This window comes from Paramacrobiotus metropolitanus, unplaced genomic scaffold (genome assembly GCF_019649055.1).
Source record: "Paramacrobiotus metropolitanus isolate TYO unplaced genomic scaffold, Prichtersi_v1.0 Parri_scaffold0000014, whole genome shotgun sequence".
NCBI classification, from domain to species: Eukaryota; Metazoa; Tardigrada; class Eutardigrada; order Parachela; family Macrobiotidae; genus Paramacrobiotus; species Paramacrobiotus metropolitanus.
Genome location: NW_026570234.1, coordinates 1,189,196 through 1,206,521, shown reverse-complemented (window position 1 = coordinate 1,206,521; position 17,326 = coordinate 1,189,196). Strand labels below are relative to the sequence as shown.

Sequence of the window (17,326 nt, the reverse complement as noted above, 5' to 3'; positions counted from 1 at the left end):
GCCGCGGCTATCCCGTACATGATACTGTTGACATAAAAGTCCAGCTGCGTTGCGCTTCGTTGTCATTTACGGTTCTGGTGTTCTCGCGATTCCTAGAGTTGAGTGCCGACTGTTCCGAAGCGGCCGAATTCTTTTATTACCCCATATCACATCAGCCTTCCATTAATAATACGAGTATAATCCCTGTGAACAGCTAACAGTAAGGTTATCATCGATTCACCATCCCGACGAGGTAAAGCGAACTATGCATGCCGGTCATTTTTAGTTTCATTGCTGCATTTACCGGTATTATATTTTACGAACGGAAAAACATCTTTTATGATCATAAAATTATAACTTCTTTACATTTTTTTTAATTTGTGCTGTGATAGCTGTAAATTGGCGTGTATACATACTGTATATTGAAAGCATTTACAAAAATAATCTCCCATATATTTTATTTTGCGTAATTTTTGTTTCCTTTTCCGGTTATTGAATTAAAGCGAATCCAGACCGTAGTTTGTTAACAATTCATAACCGTATACGTCCTGCAGTTGCTTGCAATAGATACAGCGGCATTTTTTTCTGTATCCCAAAAGTACTGCTAATTTGTTGGTAATGATAGCGTGCATCGGTGAATGGGTGAGGTCACAGCATCACAAGTGCAGCCTGCAGGTGTCACACCATCCCGCGGTGATGTTTTGTATCCTCGTGAATCCGCAGGGTAATTCGGTAGCCAGTCTATCCATGACTTATTCTATGACCTTTGATTTACTGCGTCAGTCGCACACATAAGAAAAATATCCAAGCGACGGAAATCATTAGTAAACTTGCCTACGGATACTCAACTTACAATGCAAAAAAAATCTTCATTGGTCTAATACATCCGTCGTCCCTTTATTAGAGATTAATTGAGTATTCTTTAAGTGACTTTGTTGTAGGCCAGTTTAACTGATTGCAAAAACTGCAGTTTACGTCAGCAGTATCAATTATTTTAACTGAAAAATAATTATCAATCTGTTCGTTTATCCGATACGCGGAGGTAATTAATAAACAAGCGCATGATCGTGATCATGACGAATGCAGCGCAGGAAATCGAAATCTGCATCCGTATAGAAAATTAACGAGGAAAACCGAACGAATGGAAACTTGACAACCTTGACGATAAGGTGTGACAGCCATTCCTAAATTAAATATTAATACGTCGTTAATTAACGGCAGATTGACAAGTCCGTATCTTCCATTTAAAGACAGTTATCATTGCTTGGTATATATATCTATATTTATTTTTGCGCATTACAGCAGTACTACTCTGTATGTTGTTTAGTTTACATCAGTGCATCATTTGAATATATTGTGCATACTCGTTTAATTTTAAATCAGCTCCTTGGAAAATCCCAAGAAGCTTATCCGCTCCCCAGTAATACACGTCAGACGATAAACCGGTGGAAAGCGGTCTCCATTTGACTTTGACAGACAAACATCTGGCCAGCCTCGCGTAAACTTGTAATTAACGGCTTAAATTCTTCCCATTATGTTTTTGACACATACGATCAACCGATCATTTTTGTTGCGTTTATTTGACACACTAAAAATGGTTGAAATGGTTTATTTGACACACTAAATGAAAAACTTGCTCATGGTTGCTTGGTTGTAGATCTCCTGTTCTACATAGGCAGCCATGGTTTCCGTCAGAGCGCCCAGCGTCGTCACCATACTGACCATCCTCGCTGCACTGATCGCCACCGTGATGACCTTACCCATGCTGGCTGCTGCGTCGAGCTCCAGCATTTTTCCCGATGACAGTTTTCTAGTCGATGCATCGCTGTATCGTCCCGCACGGCTGCTGCCGCCCTTTGGCACGTTGACCCAGAAGCGGAAAGCCTCCGTGCCCTTTTACGCTTTTGGCGGGAAACGTGATGGCTCACCGGGAAACTACTATGTGCAAAAGCCTGAAATTCGCGGACGAAGCTACTTCGCTTGGGGCGGCAAACGCAGCTCCGATCCGGCCATGGACACTATCGTACCGATGCCCGTCAATGAACATCATCTGGCCGATACGTAACGGGTGCGAGCGGAAGTACATAATTACCGCCTTCGCCAAATCTATTATCAGTAAGCACAATTATCAACGACCTCTAACTGCAGCATTTTAACTGTGTGTTCGGCGAACACTACGCGAAAACATAATTTCGTATTTTTGATATCCAGTAATAATTATTATTATGTCAATAGCTGCGAAGCTTTTATTTTATATCATCTACTAATATTAACGAAAATGTGCAACAACGTATTCGAATCAGACTAAACTACATCAGCGAGTTTGTGCGATTCTTGAAGTGCTAACTTTATTATTTTCCAGTTGCTTAACATGGCAAAATTATTTGTATAGATATGTTTTCCGCGTAAGAATTCACGATGGTATGCGATGTACTCATATTAAATTAAAGAGTCTTTGGTTTAATAGGAATCGGACGGATTGGCTTCAAAACAACTTACCACAAAATTAAAGGACCGGCTTTATTTTTTTCGACATTAAATGAAATTTCTCATTGCTTGATGCCAATTCAATGTCTTTTTAATATCTGCATCCAGTATTAAATAAACATGGAAGCACTGCAAATTGTATATTTGTTGCAGAAATTTATGACTTCGGAATGTTGAGTCTCGCATAATAATTCGCTTTATAGTCTGTACACGAGGTCGTCTGTCTGTCTGTATGCTGCATCGCCAACATAATTTGCCATCTTAACTTGAGACGCTGCCGTTAATTGTCATTTCTTTTTTTTAATAGCAATGTCGCCGACATTCACCTTATTGTTCTAAGGTCATGCTAAATACTCAGTCTTACATAATACTATATTTCTAATCTAGCACTGTTGCAAAAGGATTTCATAAGAAATCCGGATGAGGCGAAAATGATGCGCTGTATACGTGACAGCAATAAATAAATTATGACGAATACCATGCAAAATTCTGACAACATTCTGACATTTTCCAACTCAATTATAAAAATCTGCCATGGCAAACACAACTGAAGGAATTTAGTAGCAATACTATAGCTATACTCGGTAAACTGCAATAATTCCAGTCCAACTATGACATAATATTAGTGCACAATAGGATCCTTAAAATTAGTGCGGGTTATATTCCTGGCACTGGATAACACAGATAATATCTGTCGGGAAGAGTAGGTTATAAATTTTCAAATTTACGAGAGTTTATTTAAAAACCATAGTCGTAGAAATCTGGCACGCTCCGCTTTCCCCGTGCTCCCCAGAAGCCAGCGGGTGGTGCTCTCTTTTCCGCTGAAATGATGGGCATAATGTCGCGCACCCCTATTTCATCCACAGCGCCCGGCTCCAGCAGCAACAGCTTCGACCCATCACGCTTATCTGCCGTGCCGTCCTAGAAGCACATTAATTACCGATAAATTGTCACATCCAAATTTTCATGATCAAGTGCATTAGCCCAGTGCACTCATGGCGACCCAACTTTTGATAGATTTGTTGCGGATATTAATCGATGCCGTCCTTTGAGGGCGCATTGATTTTTGGCGAAAGAATTCGCATATCAAGCACGCAGTTTTCTCTGTTCACAAAAGTACACGCGTTGGTATAAAAATTTTTTAAAAATATAAATGGTGTCGCTTCTACGTAGATTAAATAAAATATAAACTGGCGACGAATTTACTAAAAATATGCATCTTATAATTATGGCTATAGTACAATATGTACGTGCTGGGGTGTTCTGCTTATAACCAGTTACGTAAAAATTTATAAGAATGTCACAGTTTAATCATGTAACGCTGGTGTAAGATATCGTAATCGATTAAGCAGCCAGACGAGTGGGATAAGTAACAGATTGGGATTCTGATACCGTCTGTCATTAACTGGAGTTCTCATTAATTATGGATGTTAAGTAAATAAAAAGAAGTATTCAAACCGGACTTGAAACAATCGATATGCTTCCGCATAAGGAAAGGGCGCTCTATTTAGGGCTACGGAAAAAGCTTATGAACAGATGTTCGTAGCATGGGAACCTACGTCATCCTACAGGCAGATCGTTTATCGTATCGGCTGAAATATCAAACGGAATATTTTTGGAACACTAAATGCACATGTTGATTTTGGAAAACCTATTACGACTATGACAATCGGAAAGTGTATAAATATAAATATCTCATTCAGTCATTGGAGATAATTAGAAGTCATGTACGCGTCTTCGACTAAAGAGATTCTCACCAACAGGATCCTTTGCATACGCCACATGGCCATTGGTGCAGCACGAAGGTTTACCGCAGAGTCCTGCGCAGGTAGAGCATCGCTGGATACAATGATCACGCTTAACACAGCAATAGATAGCCACAGCATTATTGCGAATAAGAATAGTTTACAGCGTAATGCTACAAGCACAGTATGTAAAAAAATGATTATTAGACAAACACGGTAGTCGTCGTATGCACGCTTGCTGCTGCTGATACTAAAGGTCACCACTACCTAGCTGTCGACGCAAAGATGTTGGCCCGAATTAATGAAATGGACTTTGACTGACGAACTAAACGGTGCTTCACCGCGATATTTATTGAATTTCTTACTGATTTAAACCGCCGTCTTCTCTAAGAAAACCATTAATTGATTAGCGATATGCCGGTATTCTTCCTGCGTACAGTATTTGCTTGCCGGCGTCTTCCTTTTTTGTCACTGGTGCGCGCATCGAGTAAACTTGCGTCAATACGTAAATTAAGGTGCACATCCGAAAGTTTTGGATTACGGATGGTATACGACGATTTCAAAAGAATGTTTGATTGTGAATTATTTACTTTAGCCGCCAACGTCGATAATTCGGGCGGCAGATGGACGAGATTTGTAAAGGTCACTTGGATGGGAAGGTACAAATAATATCACCGCCAGAGGACGGGAAAGCAAACACGATGCGAGTTGGCGAATTGTTGTTTCTTACGTACGTAGCATAGCGGAAATTGCATTTAGGCTTGCGGATATACCGGCACATGAGAAAAATTCCAAATTGTTTAAATAATAACGTGATATTAACGGGAAATATGTAAAATGATCCAGTGCGCCTTTGTAATGAACTACCGGACTAATTTCGTGGTACGCATGCTGTTTTTCGGCTTTTACATTTTACCGGCTAATTTCCACTTGGCTATTGACTGCTGCTATGGCAAAAATCGAAAGCGATTTTCTCGCTGCGAGTTGTCGTTGGAGGTTTTTTATCTTGCTGAAGAAAATAACGAGGATTCTATTGATTTAAGGCTAATCGCACATACGTTTTGTGGGAACAAGTGGTACAAACATCTGTTCATTTCATCTTATTAAGTGATATAAGCATGCTGCTGTTCACTGGTTCTCTGGGCATACTGCAGAAGGAGAAAAAATTCTACGTACTCTATCCGCAAAAGATTAAAAATTCAATTAATTATCCATCGTAAATAAGCGTTCTGCTTCATAAATTCTAGGATAGAGTGCTTTAAATCGATGACGTATACAATACGTGGTTTGTGATGTACCGTATCTAGTTTTTATTAAATTAAAGCGCGTAATCCGGAAGCACCATCCCACCGAGCTGGATCCTTCACTGTTATCACTTCAACAGAAATAGTGCTTCGCCTCTGCAAAATACGAGTACTGTAGATCAAGGAATATCAGTCTTATAATTGTTAAGACGGAGTGCAAATGCTGTACTTACAATTACATACTTGTACAATACTACACCAGTTACATAAACCACGGTTTAAATAGATGGAGAGCTGTAACTTCACAAAAATGTTAGTACTAAGTACAATGTGCTGAGAATGGAATGTGTGATCTGGTAATTAAACGCCTGGTTCGGTTTTAAGAGAAAACAGTCATTTACTGTATACGAAAACAAAATAGCTTACAAGTTATCGTTAGCTACAGTCTACAGATACATAAGTATCCCTGTAAAACTGCACCAGTTCATATTAACAACACAACCGTCAGATTACATTATTTTCCCATAACTTTCGTACCACCTACAGACTGCAATTCTAGTTACTATTAATTTAATAATTTCTTCCAACTATGTAATCGCAAAACATCGGTGTTTACCGGTTAGCACACTTAAAAAACACCGCGTATCAGCTCGAACAGTGAGTGCCCTTGAGATTGCCATTGCATTGTCCATCGCAGTAATGCCTCATATTTCGCAAAAGATGCAGCATACAGTTTTACGGTACACTGCTGTTCTGTGATTTGTTAATTGTGATTCTTTCTCAACGATTTTCGTTTAAGTCATTGTGCTGGATAATAGAGAATATCACCAACTACCTCTATAACTTTACATAACTACAACAATATTCTCTACATATACGTATTCTCTATTCGATATTCTCTACCGTACAACGGATGGTAGAGAATATGACCAACCAAAATTGTACTACCAAGGATTTTGAGAAAATAAAAATTCAAACAACTTTTTACAAAACTGTATAACATTGATTTATGTAGAATTACGAAGTCACTTACATAAGTCATAGTCACATTTTTTATCGATCACGGAATACACATCTACCTCATCGAACTTTGTCCGTTCCCAGATAAACATAAACTAAGCACAATCTGCAATTTTTTATGCAGTACGAAGAGCAAAAAGCATTACAAAACATTTTACAATCGCGATCAACCCATTGTCCCTATTCCTAATGGTTGCTGGTAGTTCATTCCCACACCGGCACCCTGCATCTGCGGATTGTAAGCCTGGTAGGCTGGTGTCATCATGGATGCCGCTCCCAGCTGGTTCGGATAGGTCATCTGGTTCTGCGGGTAGCTGCCAAAGGTGGGCAGCGCTTGTCCGAAACCCGGAAGAGCGCCAGTCGATCCCATTCCCGGATACTGCATCTGACCGCTGGTAAGACCCGGCATGAATTGGCGGGCATCCGCCTGCAGGGGCTGTTGCATGGCCTGTGCTTGCTGGAGACTGCGTTGCTGTTGCTGCTGCAGCTGAGGCCCGACCAACGGAGGAATCAGCTGGCTACCGGCTTGCTCGGGGTTCATGTATTTCGGCGCTAAGATGTTCCCAAACGCTACATAAAGGGTAACTTGTTTCTAACACCGCAAAGATATTACTTGTACGATTTGTTTATTAGTCTAACGCATGTGCATGTGTTTAGGACTAAATATTAGGAAAGTTTTATAAAAGTACTTACATGAAGTATATTCCTCAAATTTTATTTGTAAAATATGGCAATATGTACACAACAATTATGTACCCATTATAATATGGCAGTGCAAAATGCAAAATTCTGTGTTTGACGAATCAGATATACGCTCACCTCCAGAAACCAGGAACTGCACCGGATCAATCGACGTTCGCTGTTGATTGACGGGGATCGCGGCGATTGGTTGGTTGCTTCCCACCTACAATACAATCAATTACCTAACGTTGTATGCACGAGTCGGCCCTAATCAGATAGCAGTCGAACAGAATACTTAATTTGAAAATTTTTGATATTGTTATTAATTAGGAAATTATCTCAAAAGCTCATTGATTTTCATCAGTTAATCAATGTTCCGCTAATTTATTACACCGAGTGGTTTATGCAGTTTCAGAGTTGCGAATTTAAGGTCAAAGTGATAGTTATTTAAGTACATACCGGTTGCACAGCGGTGATCGGTTGCGTGGCCATGGCGACCGGTCGGGCAAACTGCTGCTGTTGCTGCTTCTGGACCACTTCGCGTTCCAGACGTTGCTGTTCTTCTTTCTGGACTTCTTCTCTAAACTTCTTCTCAGCGTTAAATTCCTCACGAATCTGCTGCTTCCGTTCTTGCGAGAGATTGCCAAACGTACCGTTAGTGGCGCTGTCTGACTGACTAGCTACCAACGGAAGTGCAATAACAAGTAAAGGAAAAATTGCTAAGAAATTCATGATGACGAAAGTATGGAGCAATAACCTATACGCTAATTTAGAAAGCAATGTGGAACCGGCCAGCGGTTCTTACAAATGGATAAAACGGATTAATGTAGTGTCCAGCACAATTTCGAAAAACATCCAAATGGTCGGGTAAAAATTTTGTGCCAGAGGTATTTATAGAAAACTAAACTAGACTTTTACCGTGAGTTTATCTTCGAAGGTCACACGAAAGTTTTAACAAAAGATTCACCCACGCCTACAAATAGTGGCCATGAAAAAAGTTCACCGATGGCTCTGCACGATCCTGTGTAGCAAGCCGGTACTGTGCTCTAAATTGGTTCTGGTCTGCGAAACTGCAGTTCCGGGATGTCCGGGACTGTCTGTGTAGCAACTGCATTGAAGTAATACCACAGCTCAGTGAAGTAATATTGTACTCGTACGGTTTGTTGCTGCAGTAGGCTCAAAAATGGGGGAACAAACAATGATCACGTAGTAACATCCCGCTGATCTGATTGACCTACTCAAGTTATTCATATAGCTATAAATTATTTTATGAATCGGTAAGTTACCGGTACAAAAACATTCTCTTGTACAATACACGCAAGTGACGGTGACGGCAACAACTGCTCTGCATGTACCGACAATAGGTATTGCTGGTGATAACGCCAAAATAAAACGTTTCCCGCTACCCCAAACACCAACAACAATGGGAAACTACAAATTTTTGTATAAATTATGTATATTTTGTTGATTTTGTATATTTTAATTCTAACCACTGCCTAATTATTTGCTCACAATTATTCAGTCAATATTCCACTGCTTTTGATGGTTCAACAGTGCAACTGTCCACTCTCAGGTCTTTGTCAGTATATACAGATATTAATTTCCTAGTTGAAGCAGTGCGCGCTAGTTTTAACCGATAGAAAACTATGTAATATGTACGGCACTAACAAATTTAACAGTTTTATTATACGACACGGCATGCGCATCACACACCATCGTAACATAAAATTATAATTTCTACTCGCTAGAGTAAAGTGTTTCTCACACTAATTTACCATAAAGAAATTAAAACCGGCAACCAGCAATCGCTATTAATGACTTTGTGACCACATAAACAATAAGGAAGCCGTTTTAGTTAAAGCTGAATTCGCTGTACTGGTATGTATAATAATAATGAATAACCTGTCTGATTTCGACCTGGTCTATCATCGGCTACTCTATAGGGACATCTGAAAAGAGTATTTTAATTGTCAACAAAAAATGAATGCGGCCCGAAAAATCCACGCACCGTTCAACAGGAATGTCGAACAAAGCAATGTTAATTATCAGCTTCGCATGGGCTCCAGTAACCTACCAGGGATGGGAATCGAAAAAGGGCATTTGGCACAATCGAAGTTTGAATATCGTCAACTACATCTGGGAGATTCATTTTACTTTACAGTTTACACAGTGACTTCTTCACCTTTCTACAGGTGTTCTTCTTGTCTTCTTGTATTAACTTCTGTAAAGCTTCATTAGCGTCAAACGGAAATCCGAACGCTGTAATTTACCGAAATTTCAATAACAAGAAAATGCACAGCACAGCTATTATTATGGTACAATCATATCATTATGAGAACGTCGTTAGCAGTTAACGCCAGTTTAAATTAATAACAACAAGTTCGAACATGCAGCAGCACAGTTAAAATAGAAACCGATGTGTACGCACATCTCCGGGATAAATGTGAAAAGCATCAAAGAACACCGCGAAAACGTTGTACAAAAACACATTCGTTCCAAACCACCACGCATGGCTTACCGTTATTCGAAAAAAATATATTCCATTTTCACCAAATGTTAAAATGCGTTTTAGACTATGTAGGGAACAAATTGAAACAAGATCAAATTGACTGCTGGGTGACCAGCCCAAACACTTTGACTGCAGTGGAAACCCCACCTTTTCAGGGAAGCTGATTTCCCAGCTCCATCACCGACGGGAAAACAAGCACCTTCTCATAGAAATGCAGTAGGTCATCCATGAAGTATTTCCGCATGGTATCCTCCCGAAGAAATAACATGCTGGGAAAACCCTTGAACTGGACGCCGTAACCGGCCACGTTATTCACGCGGTCATCCCCTAACATGATCTCCTCCACAACTAAATCGGCTAGCGGTGTCGACTCCAGCAGTTGATAGGCTGCTGGCAGTATCTCCACGGCACGGTACGCCGAACTGACACCGCCAGTCTGGAAAGATGCAGGAGCAGACGATTCTTGTGATTCGAGAGAAGTCTTCAGTTGATGGTTGCTAACTTGGATATTCTGAGAATCTTCTTCTGAGATCGTTTCGCGAAGCAAGACGCGTTGCTCGTCAGAGGCGTCTGCAAACGATACAAAAAATAAGCATAATTTCCAAAAACTAAAAGTTGATGAGCGGTCTCATCTAGTGCTAATTTGCAACAACAACATAAGAAATTAATATACGAGTATAATTGATGGTCCTAGGGGAAAGTAAATATCCTGCGTAGCGTTTTCAAACCTTAGGGCAACCGAAGGTGTACTATATATTTATCTCTTTCTCCGAGCGGGAAACGGCCGACCTTAAGCTGACTCACTCACAACTTTACAAGATTTACACAACTCCAGCCAGGCAACAGCAGTTTCGAAATCTCAACAAAGTGAAAGGTGAATAAGATAGCTTTAAACATGCCTTATGCTAGGGCCACACTTCAAGTGCGATGCAAATTTCATCGAACTTTTTTCCTTCGCACAGTTCGAAGCTTTTCTTCGCACCAAAAAGTGCGAGAGGTGGGAACCGAAGAAAAAGTTCGAACAAAATTTGCTTAAAACGTGAGCACTCACACTTCATCGAACTTTTAAAAGAAATTGAGATTAGCTACGCCTTGAGCAGGCCATGAGTGCAAAATTTACGGGATTCAGGTCGAGAGCTACAACATTTTGCAGTCAATTTATAACCACAATCTTGAATATTATTAGGATAATAAGATAATCCGTAATAATATTCTCACTCCGAACTGGATTCTTCTCCTGAAAAATGCGTCCGAACATTTTCCCAAAAACGGTTGTTGTTGACCATACTGCTGTCTAGCGTTTTGATCTCGCGCCATTTCGCCAAAAAATCCTCACGAAAATTTCGTGTGCGAGACATTAATATTAATCGGAGCATAAATGGAGAGTTTGCCATACTTATAAAAGATCTCCGTCAACACGATCCTCAGCGGCATTTCAATTGCTTCCGCATGTCCCGCTCGACTTCAACAAATTAAAACATGGACTGGCTCGCTTTTAGTGCACCCGGATGAAACCGTACTATGGTTTGGCAAAGGATGACCTTTATTGTTGATGCTACGTAATAACCAATCGCACAAATACATGTAATATGCTTTTTGTCCGTTTTAGAAATAATCACAATCACATCCGGCTGCTCGGTATTGGTCAATTCCTTCGCACTTGTGCGAAGGAGGAAGAATATCCCCTCCCACCAAAAACGGTGCGAAGACGCTCTTCGCACTCGTTTTAAGAAAAAAGTGCGAAAGGCGCTCATACTTTTTGTTCGATGCGAAAGATCCCTTAGAACATTTTGCGCTCACACTTATTAGCACTTTTCGTCTTCGCACTGTGCGAAGGCCTTCGCACTTGAAGTGTGGCCCTAGCATTAGTTATAGCTAGTAATGAAAACCGCAAAAGTATGTGTATCCTTGGAACGACAGGTACTCACTCAAGCGGATGCTTCAACTAATAATGTAAGTACTATTAATTTTTATACTTAACGCCTTCACTAACATTGTAAAATAAAAAATACGAACTCACGTAATAATTTTAGATACAATAATTTTAGTTACATTCATTCCGTACTTTGTACCTTTATGCATTTTTTGCAAACTGTAAACCGCCGGGTACAAAATCATCAGAATCTACACGCGCCGGTTGAAATCAGTTGATAGGGATCTCACAAACATCCACTTCTACAGACTTCTGTTATCAAAGAAATACAAATTTCGAAAACTTTTCGTAATAACTATACTGCACGTGTGCACGACAACTATCGCAGTAAAATATTTTCATGGCAAAACAAGCCCTCAGCCAGTGCCACACTAGTCGACCAATTCAGTAACAACGATCAGAATTCAGAAGCATTCAAGCAAGCCACTGAAGGCAGCTGCCATAACTTCGATATCCACGATATGCCCGTATTATACCTTCGTCACAAACTAACGCAGTTCAGACCATTTAGCCGTTAAAAATAAAGTATGCGTAGTCGCAACTTCTGCAGTGCTGCCTTCTCGTGCTTTATCAATGCCGTGACGCTTCAAAAGATAACAATCATTTTAAACTGGCAAACAGAATGCAGTATTAAATATGAAACAAGCGAGCTTAGCTCATCAAACCGGGCCATTAACATAACGGACACCGATGCAGCAATCGTGACAATCTGCTTCGCCTTTTCTCTACTCGTTCTCCTTTTCTGTAAAATATTTACTGAAGAAAATTTTTATTTGTTCAATCGTATCCCATATTATATTAATTTCAATGTTTGTTTGGCACCAGTCCGGTTCAGTTACTTCGAATGCAAGTTGCAACCCAGGCATAAACTAGTTAAACTAACCGGTAAGAAATTACTAACCGGTAAGAAATTACAGAATACCATATGGGCAACCGGCAAGGCCAAAAAAAGGACAAAACAAGCCACAAAAAAATGCTCTATGTCGTCGTCTGTTCGTCACAGTGAGTTGTTGAACCGCAACCGACCATGTGAGAACTCACTGAGAGAAAAGACATGGTATTTTACACAGGATAGTGGCCATAGTTCTATAAGTACAGTGATAGCCATCAAAGATGATTACGTAATGGTACCGATTTTTACAGAGTTCATATACATTTAGAGCATTTACCGGTACGAAATTTAACAAATCACCGAGAAACCTAAACTAAACTGCAACATCTTCAGCGTAAGCTTAACTTCTAAACTTAGAACTTACCCCTAATAAGGGAATTTTCCGGGATCGTTACCACCATGCCCATTTCCGCATCTGCATCCAACTGCGTCGGTGCTGCAATGTCGACAGTGACTTGTTCATCACGCGGAAATGTTTCTATTATAGTCTCTCTATTAGTCTCGAGCGCAGTTACATCCCCGTCTCCTCCGTCTTTCCGGAACGCCGGGACATTCGTATCCTCCTTTGGTATGTTTTCGTCGACTGCCCGATGCTCACCATTGCTGTTAACTGAAGGCACTTCCGGTTCAGTTCTTATCACTTCCATTTCGGCATTTGTCATGCAAACATCCAACCGTGTTGCATCCCCGTCCTTTCCATCTTTCCGGAACGCCGGCACATTCGTATCCTCCTTTGGTATGCTTTCGTAGACTATCTCGCAATTAGCATTACCGTAAACTGAAGGAACTTCCGGTACAGTTCCTATCAACTCCATTTCGGCATCTGTCGTACGAACATCTACCTGCGTCGAGGCTGTACAGATCACACTGACCGGCTGAGCACGTGGAAATGCCTCTGAATTAGTCTCGTCCACAGTTTCCAGCGCTACTGCATCCTGTTCTTTCCGAAACGCGGACTCATTTGTTTCTTCCTCCGGTAGGCATTCGTCGACAGTCTGATGCTGAGAATCACCGTTAACTGATGGCGCTTCCGGTGTCATTCTTATCACGACCATTTCTACATCCCCATCATTCATACCCTTATCCAACTGATTGTGAGCCGCTGAAGCAACAGCGACCACTTCTTCACACGAGGCTGTAGGTGATTTAGTTATCTCTTCAGCAGCGTTGCCGATCATTGTCATGATGTCAGCATCCGCGGTTTCGTACACCGGAGGCGTAGTACTCTGCTCCTCTGTGGGAATATCGTCCGTTGTGTGCCCATGAAACTGATTCTTAGAATCCTCCTTTGCCGAGGAAACTTCCGGTGTCAATTCCGCTGTTACCATCTCCACGTCGCCAGGAGAAGTATCGACAGGTAAATGCACCGTTGCTACATCAGTGACGGGCTCATCGAGTGGACTACCAACGGCTACGCTGTCACAGATCGCCATACTTTCCTCAATCAGCGGGACAACCTTTTTCTTTTTCTTCTTCCTTAACGGTTTGTCCACAAACTGACCTTCAAGTTGACGCCCCAAATCACCTGTAACTGGGGGAATTTCCGGTGTCATCTCCGTAACCACAGGATGAACCTCGGGCTGTATCGGCGCCGCACCGACGACACTGACACTGACCAGTTTCTCGTCAGCGACTTTTTCAAATACTGTCGTTTCAAGAGCTTCGCAAGTCAGTGTAACCCCTGAACTTCCGGGAGATGACGGCGCTATCGTTTTCTTTTTCCTCTTCGTCGGTTTTTGGGTTCGTGTTTCCGTTGGTGCAGTATCTTTTGGGCCTAAGATATCGTAGTAGACCGCCCATTCAGAAGCCTCATTCCAGTCATCAGAGATTTTGAATGTGACCCACTTTCCGCTGTATGCCACACGACTCATTTCTTCGCCCTTGGGATTGTCAGGAATATCAACATTCTTCTCTACAGCTTGCGTTCCACGCCGCTTTTTTCCGCCATCTGAACTAAAGGACGTATTTGGAGAACTGGGTGTGTGCGAAATTCTACTGCCGTTCACAGGAGAATAAGATGAAGTTGAAGGAGAATAGCAAACACGAGATTTCCTGGAACGCTTTCCGAACAAGAGAACAGAATCACTGGGAGAAAGCGGTGGTGGCGGTGAGGTGGGTGTCTCAGGCTTTCTGCCGCGCTTTCTGCGTTCGAAGCTGGATGATCTGGTAGGAGAGCGGAATGACGGCGATGGACTCAATGACGAAAGGCTACTGCCGAAGAGATCCCGGTTGATTTCGCGTGATGATGCAGGTAATAATGGGGCTACAACAATGCACGTTAGTTTTGAAATTTTATGTCCTCAACAGACTCTACTTTCAATCTGTGTTTGTAACAACTAAAATTCATCAAACTGCAAGCTAATTTCCACCTAATATTTCAATTTCCACACAAAGTAAATAAATCTAACTCATTCGAAGGAACCAATGCCAGAAGGATCGTGAGTTCCGGTGAACATTCCCCAAAAAATTATTCAGCTAAATGACATAAAAATTACCTAAAAAAGTAAGTCTTGCAAACAGTTTCTATCAAAACTGCAGAAAGTAATTTGCTACTTTTTATTAAGCAGTTACTGCAGTCATACAAAGAATTCACACCTTAAAATTATGGAAATCTAGACCTCGTTTGTATTAATTTACATAGCTGCAAGTAATATTTACTGCATTAAACGTTTAAAGTAAACATATCACGTACCATTATCGCAGCGGTCACGAGTCTTATGACTGTCGCCTTTGGGCCTGCTATCACCCTCCTCCTCACTAGAGATCGCATCAAGAAGGGCTCTTTTACGAGGCTTCGAACTGATTCTGAGGTCCTCGTTTTTCCCAAACCCACCCGCCACCTCAACGGCTTCACGTTTAGGCGGTTTAGCCGTTTTAACCCCGCACTCTGCAGCCGGTGCACCAGCTCGCTTCCTACAGAATTCTTCCCTGATCGGATTTGCTCGCGGCGCTAACGGTATGTTCCAAGCAGGATTGTCCTTCTCCAGACTTTCCGTCTTTATTTTTTTTCTCTTTTTCCCTTCGACCACCTCCTTAAATTTCTCAATATTACTGACGAGCCGATCCTTCCCAGGTTGAGGACGACTTCCTAAATCCTTTTTTTTCTTGTAAGATTCCCCAGACTGTTCTTCAACTTCCTTATCTGATTCCGAAGCGGACGAATCATCCGACAGTCTGGTTCGTGTTGCTAAATTCCTGCTTTTGTTTGATTTTCGTGTTTTGGAGCCCTCCTTATCTTTAGAAGCGCGGCTGAGCTTTTCTCCTTTGCCCTCCTTATCTTCAGAAGCGCGACTGAGCCTTTCTCCTTTGCCTTTCTTACTCCAATACAACTGAATCTTTAAGTCGCACTGGAGGTGGTCTTCCGGCTCCCAGCTATCATACATTGGATCATCATATGCTCTCCAACGAATCAAATAATCTTTTTTTGTGGGATCTTGCGCATTTATTCGATGCTCCATTATTTCTAAAACCTACAAATTTTGACTTTTAAACATAACCCCCAATCTGTCAAAGTAATGTTTTCATGCGATTCAGATTTAAGAAAAACAAAAATTCAGAAATCTATAAAAAATCAGTCAGAATCTAGCCGCCAGAAATCTAGAGAAACCTTATAAGGTACTGTACAAAACAACACTTGGTTAAAAAAATACAATACGTCATATATACAATATACATTATATTGTACATACAATGTACACAATTTACAAGCATACAATATACATTACGAAACTTTAATAAATGTGACTTTCGCTTCATTGAAGAAAAAAGGCCAACGACTAAGAATTAAAGAGTTATAGCTCTTCTATTGATAGAATTGTTAATTATTCATCGTTAGTTTCAGTTATCAGGATGAATGAATGCTTTTCCTCACACACGTAAAACGCTACCGAAGATAAGATTTCCCCCAGGCAAAATGACATCAGTCGTAAATATCTGGTTCAAATTCTTCAGATTTACAACTGCCACTTACCTGTTCGCAAATGAACAAACAATATTTGAATTATCTAATTCCGGCCAAAAATTTGCTGTGCTTACTTTTTAATAAATAAAGGCTTCATAATGGAAATTATAGAAAAGCAAAAATGCCTAGAAAGCAAAACTGCCAGAAACAAATACCAAGAAAAAAATACATAACTGCGAAAATATTCGCAACGAGTACCATAGATTTACAATGTACAGCACATACTTCATATTCTCTATCCGAATCTTCAGATTCCGTAGTCAGTCTGCTATCCGCGTCGTCCATGGCAGCAGGCTCTTCCTCCAGTGGCGGCGGTTCATAGTCTCTGCCACCGAACCTGGATTTCTTCACTTTGGCCATTTTATTTCCTAAAAAACCTAATCATTAGCCATCAATTTTTTATCTCCACAGAAGACACAGCATACTGCGCCAGGTAAACAAAAATAAGCATACCAATCAAAGCTAATTCCTACACTTAAAACTGTCACTATAGCAGAGGTCACAGAAATTATGGACGAAATTATATGGAAATGCGAACGATAGGGAAAAATCTGCGACAGCGAAAGCGAAAGAAAAACGAACTGATTAGTTCTTTCCGCCCCACCGTTAGTTAACACGGTACTCTACAGCAGTATACGGCTGCGCATGCAATTCGAAACGGACGGAATAGGCACCGTAAATGCAAAAACTGTTGTGAAACGATCGAACGATTAATTCAGTCGCCCGCCAGTCAAAGTAACGCGGGACCAGTGCGACCAGAACCCGGAAAAAAATAATGATCACCAAACAAGGTGCGGCACGAAATTATCTTAGCAAGTAAATACCATTCAAACATTCTGTTTCTATTATAATCCCAATAAATTTTTTAGGCGTTT

General features: G+C 40.9%; 3 protein-coding genes across 4 annotated transcripts; all 3 read right to left on the bottom strand.

The window, feature by feature from the left end:
• Positions 1-2,753: 2,753 nt before the first annotated feature.
• LOC129584611 (uncharacterized) lies at positions 2,754-4,522 on the bottom strand. The gene is made up of 2 exons (XM_055476845.1): positions 4,224-4,522; positions 2,754-3,387 (listed from the first exon to the last, which is right to left on the bottom strand). Exons 1-2 carry the CDS (start codon positions 4,350-4,352, stop codon positions 3,205-3,207), a joined length of 312 nt encoding a protein of 103 aa, XP_055332820.1. The 5' UTR covers positions 4,353-4,522; the 3' UTR covers positions 2,754-3,204.
• Positions 4,523-5,234: 712 nt separating this feature from the next.
• On the bottom strand, positions 5,235-16,828 carry LOC129584599 (uncharacterized). 2 transcript variants are annotated; one of them, XM_055476829.1, is made up of 5 exons: positions 16,677-16,828; positions 15,183-15,960; positions 12,855-14,753; positions 9,813-10,235; positions 5,235-5,611 (listed from the first exon to the last, which is right to left on the bottom strand). In XM_055476829.1, exons 1-4 carry the CDS (start codon positions 16,809-16,811, stop codon positions 9,817-9,819), a joined length of 3,231 nt encoding a protein of 1,076 aa, XP_055332804.1. In that variant the 5' UTR covers positions 16,812-16,828; the 3' UTR covers positions 5,235-5,611; positions 9,813-9,816. The 2 variants fall into 2 exon arrangements, with proteins under 2 accessions (XP_055332804.1, XP_055332803.1); XM_055476828.1 differs by lacking the exon at positions 5,235-5,611 and having other exon boundaries at positions 9,451-10,235.
• LOC129584610 (uncharacterized) lies at positions 6,477-8,246 on the bottom strand. The gene is made up of 4 exons (XM_055476844.1): positions 8,075-8,246; positions 7,616-7,836; positions 7,295-7,379; positions 6,477-7,045 (listed from the first exon to the last, which is right to left on the bottom strand). Exons 2-4 carry the CDS (start codon positions 7,646-7,648, stop codon positions 6,642-6,644), a joined length of 522 nt encoding a protein of 173 aa, XP_055332819.1. The 5' UTR covers positions 7,649-7,836; positions 8,075-8,246; the 3' UTR covers positions 6,477-6,641.
• Positions 16,829-17,326: the final 498 nt, after the last annotated feature.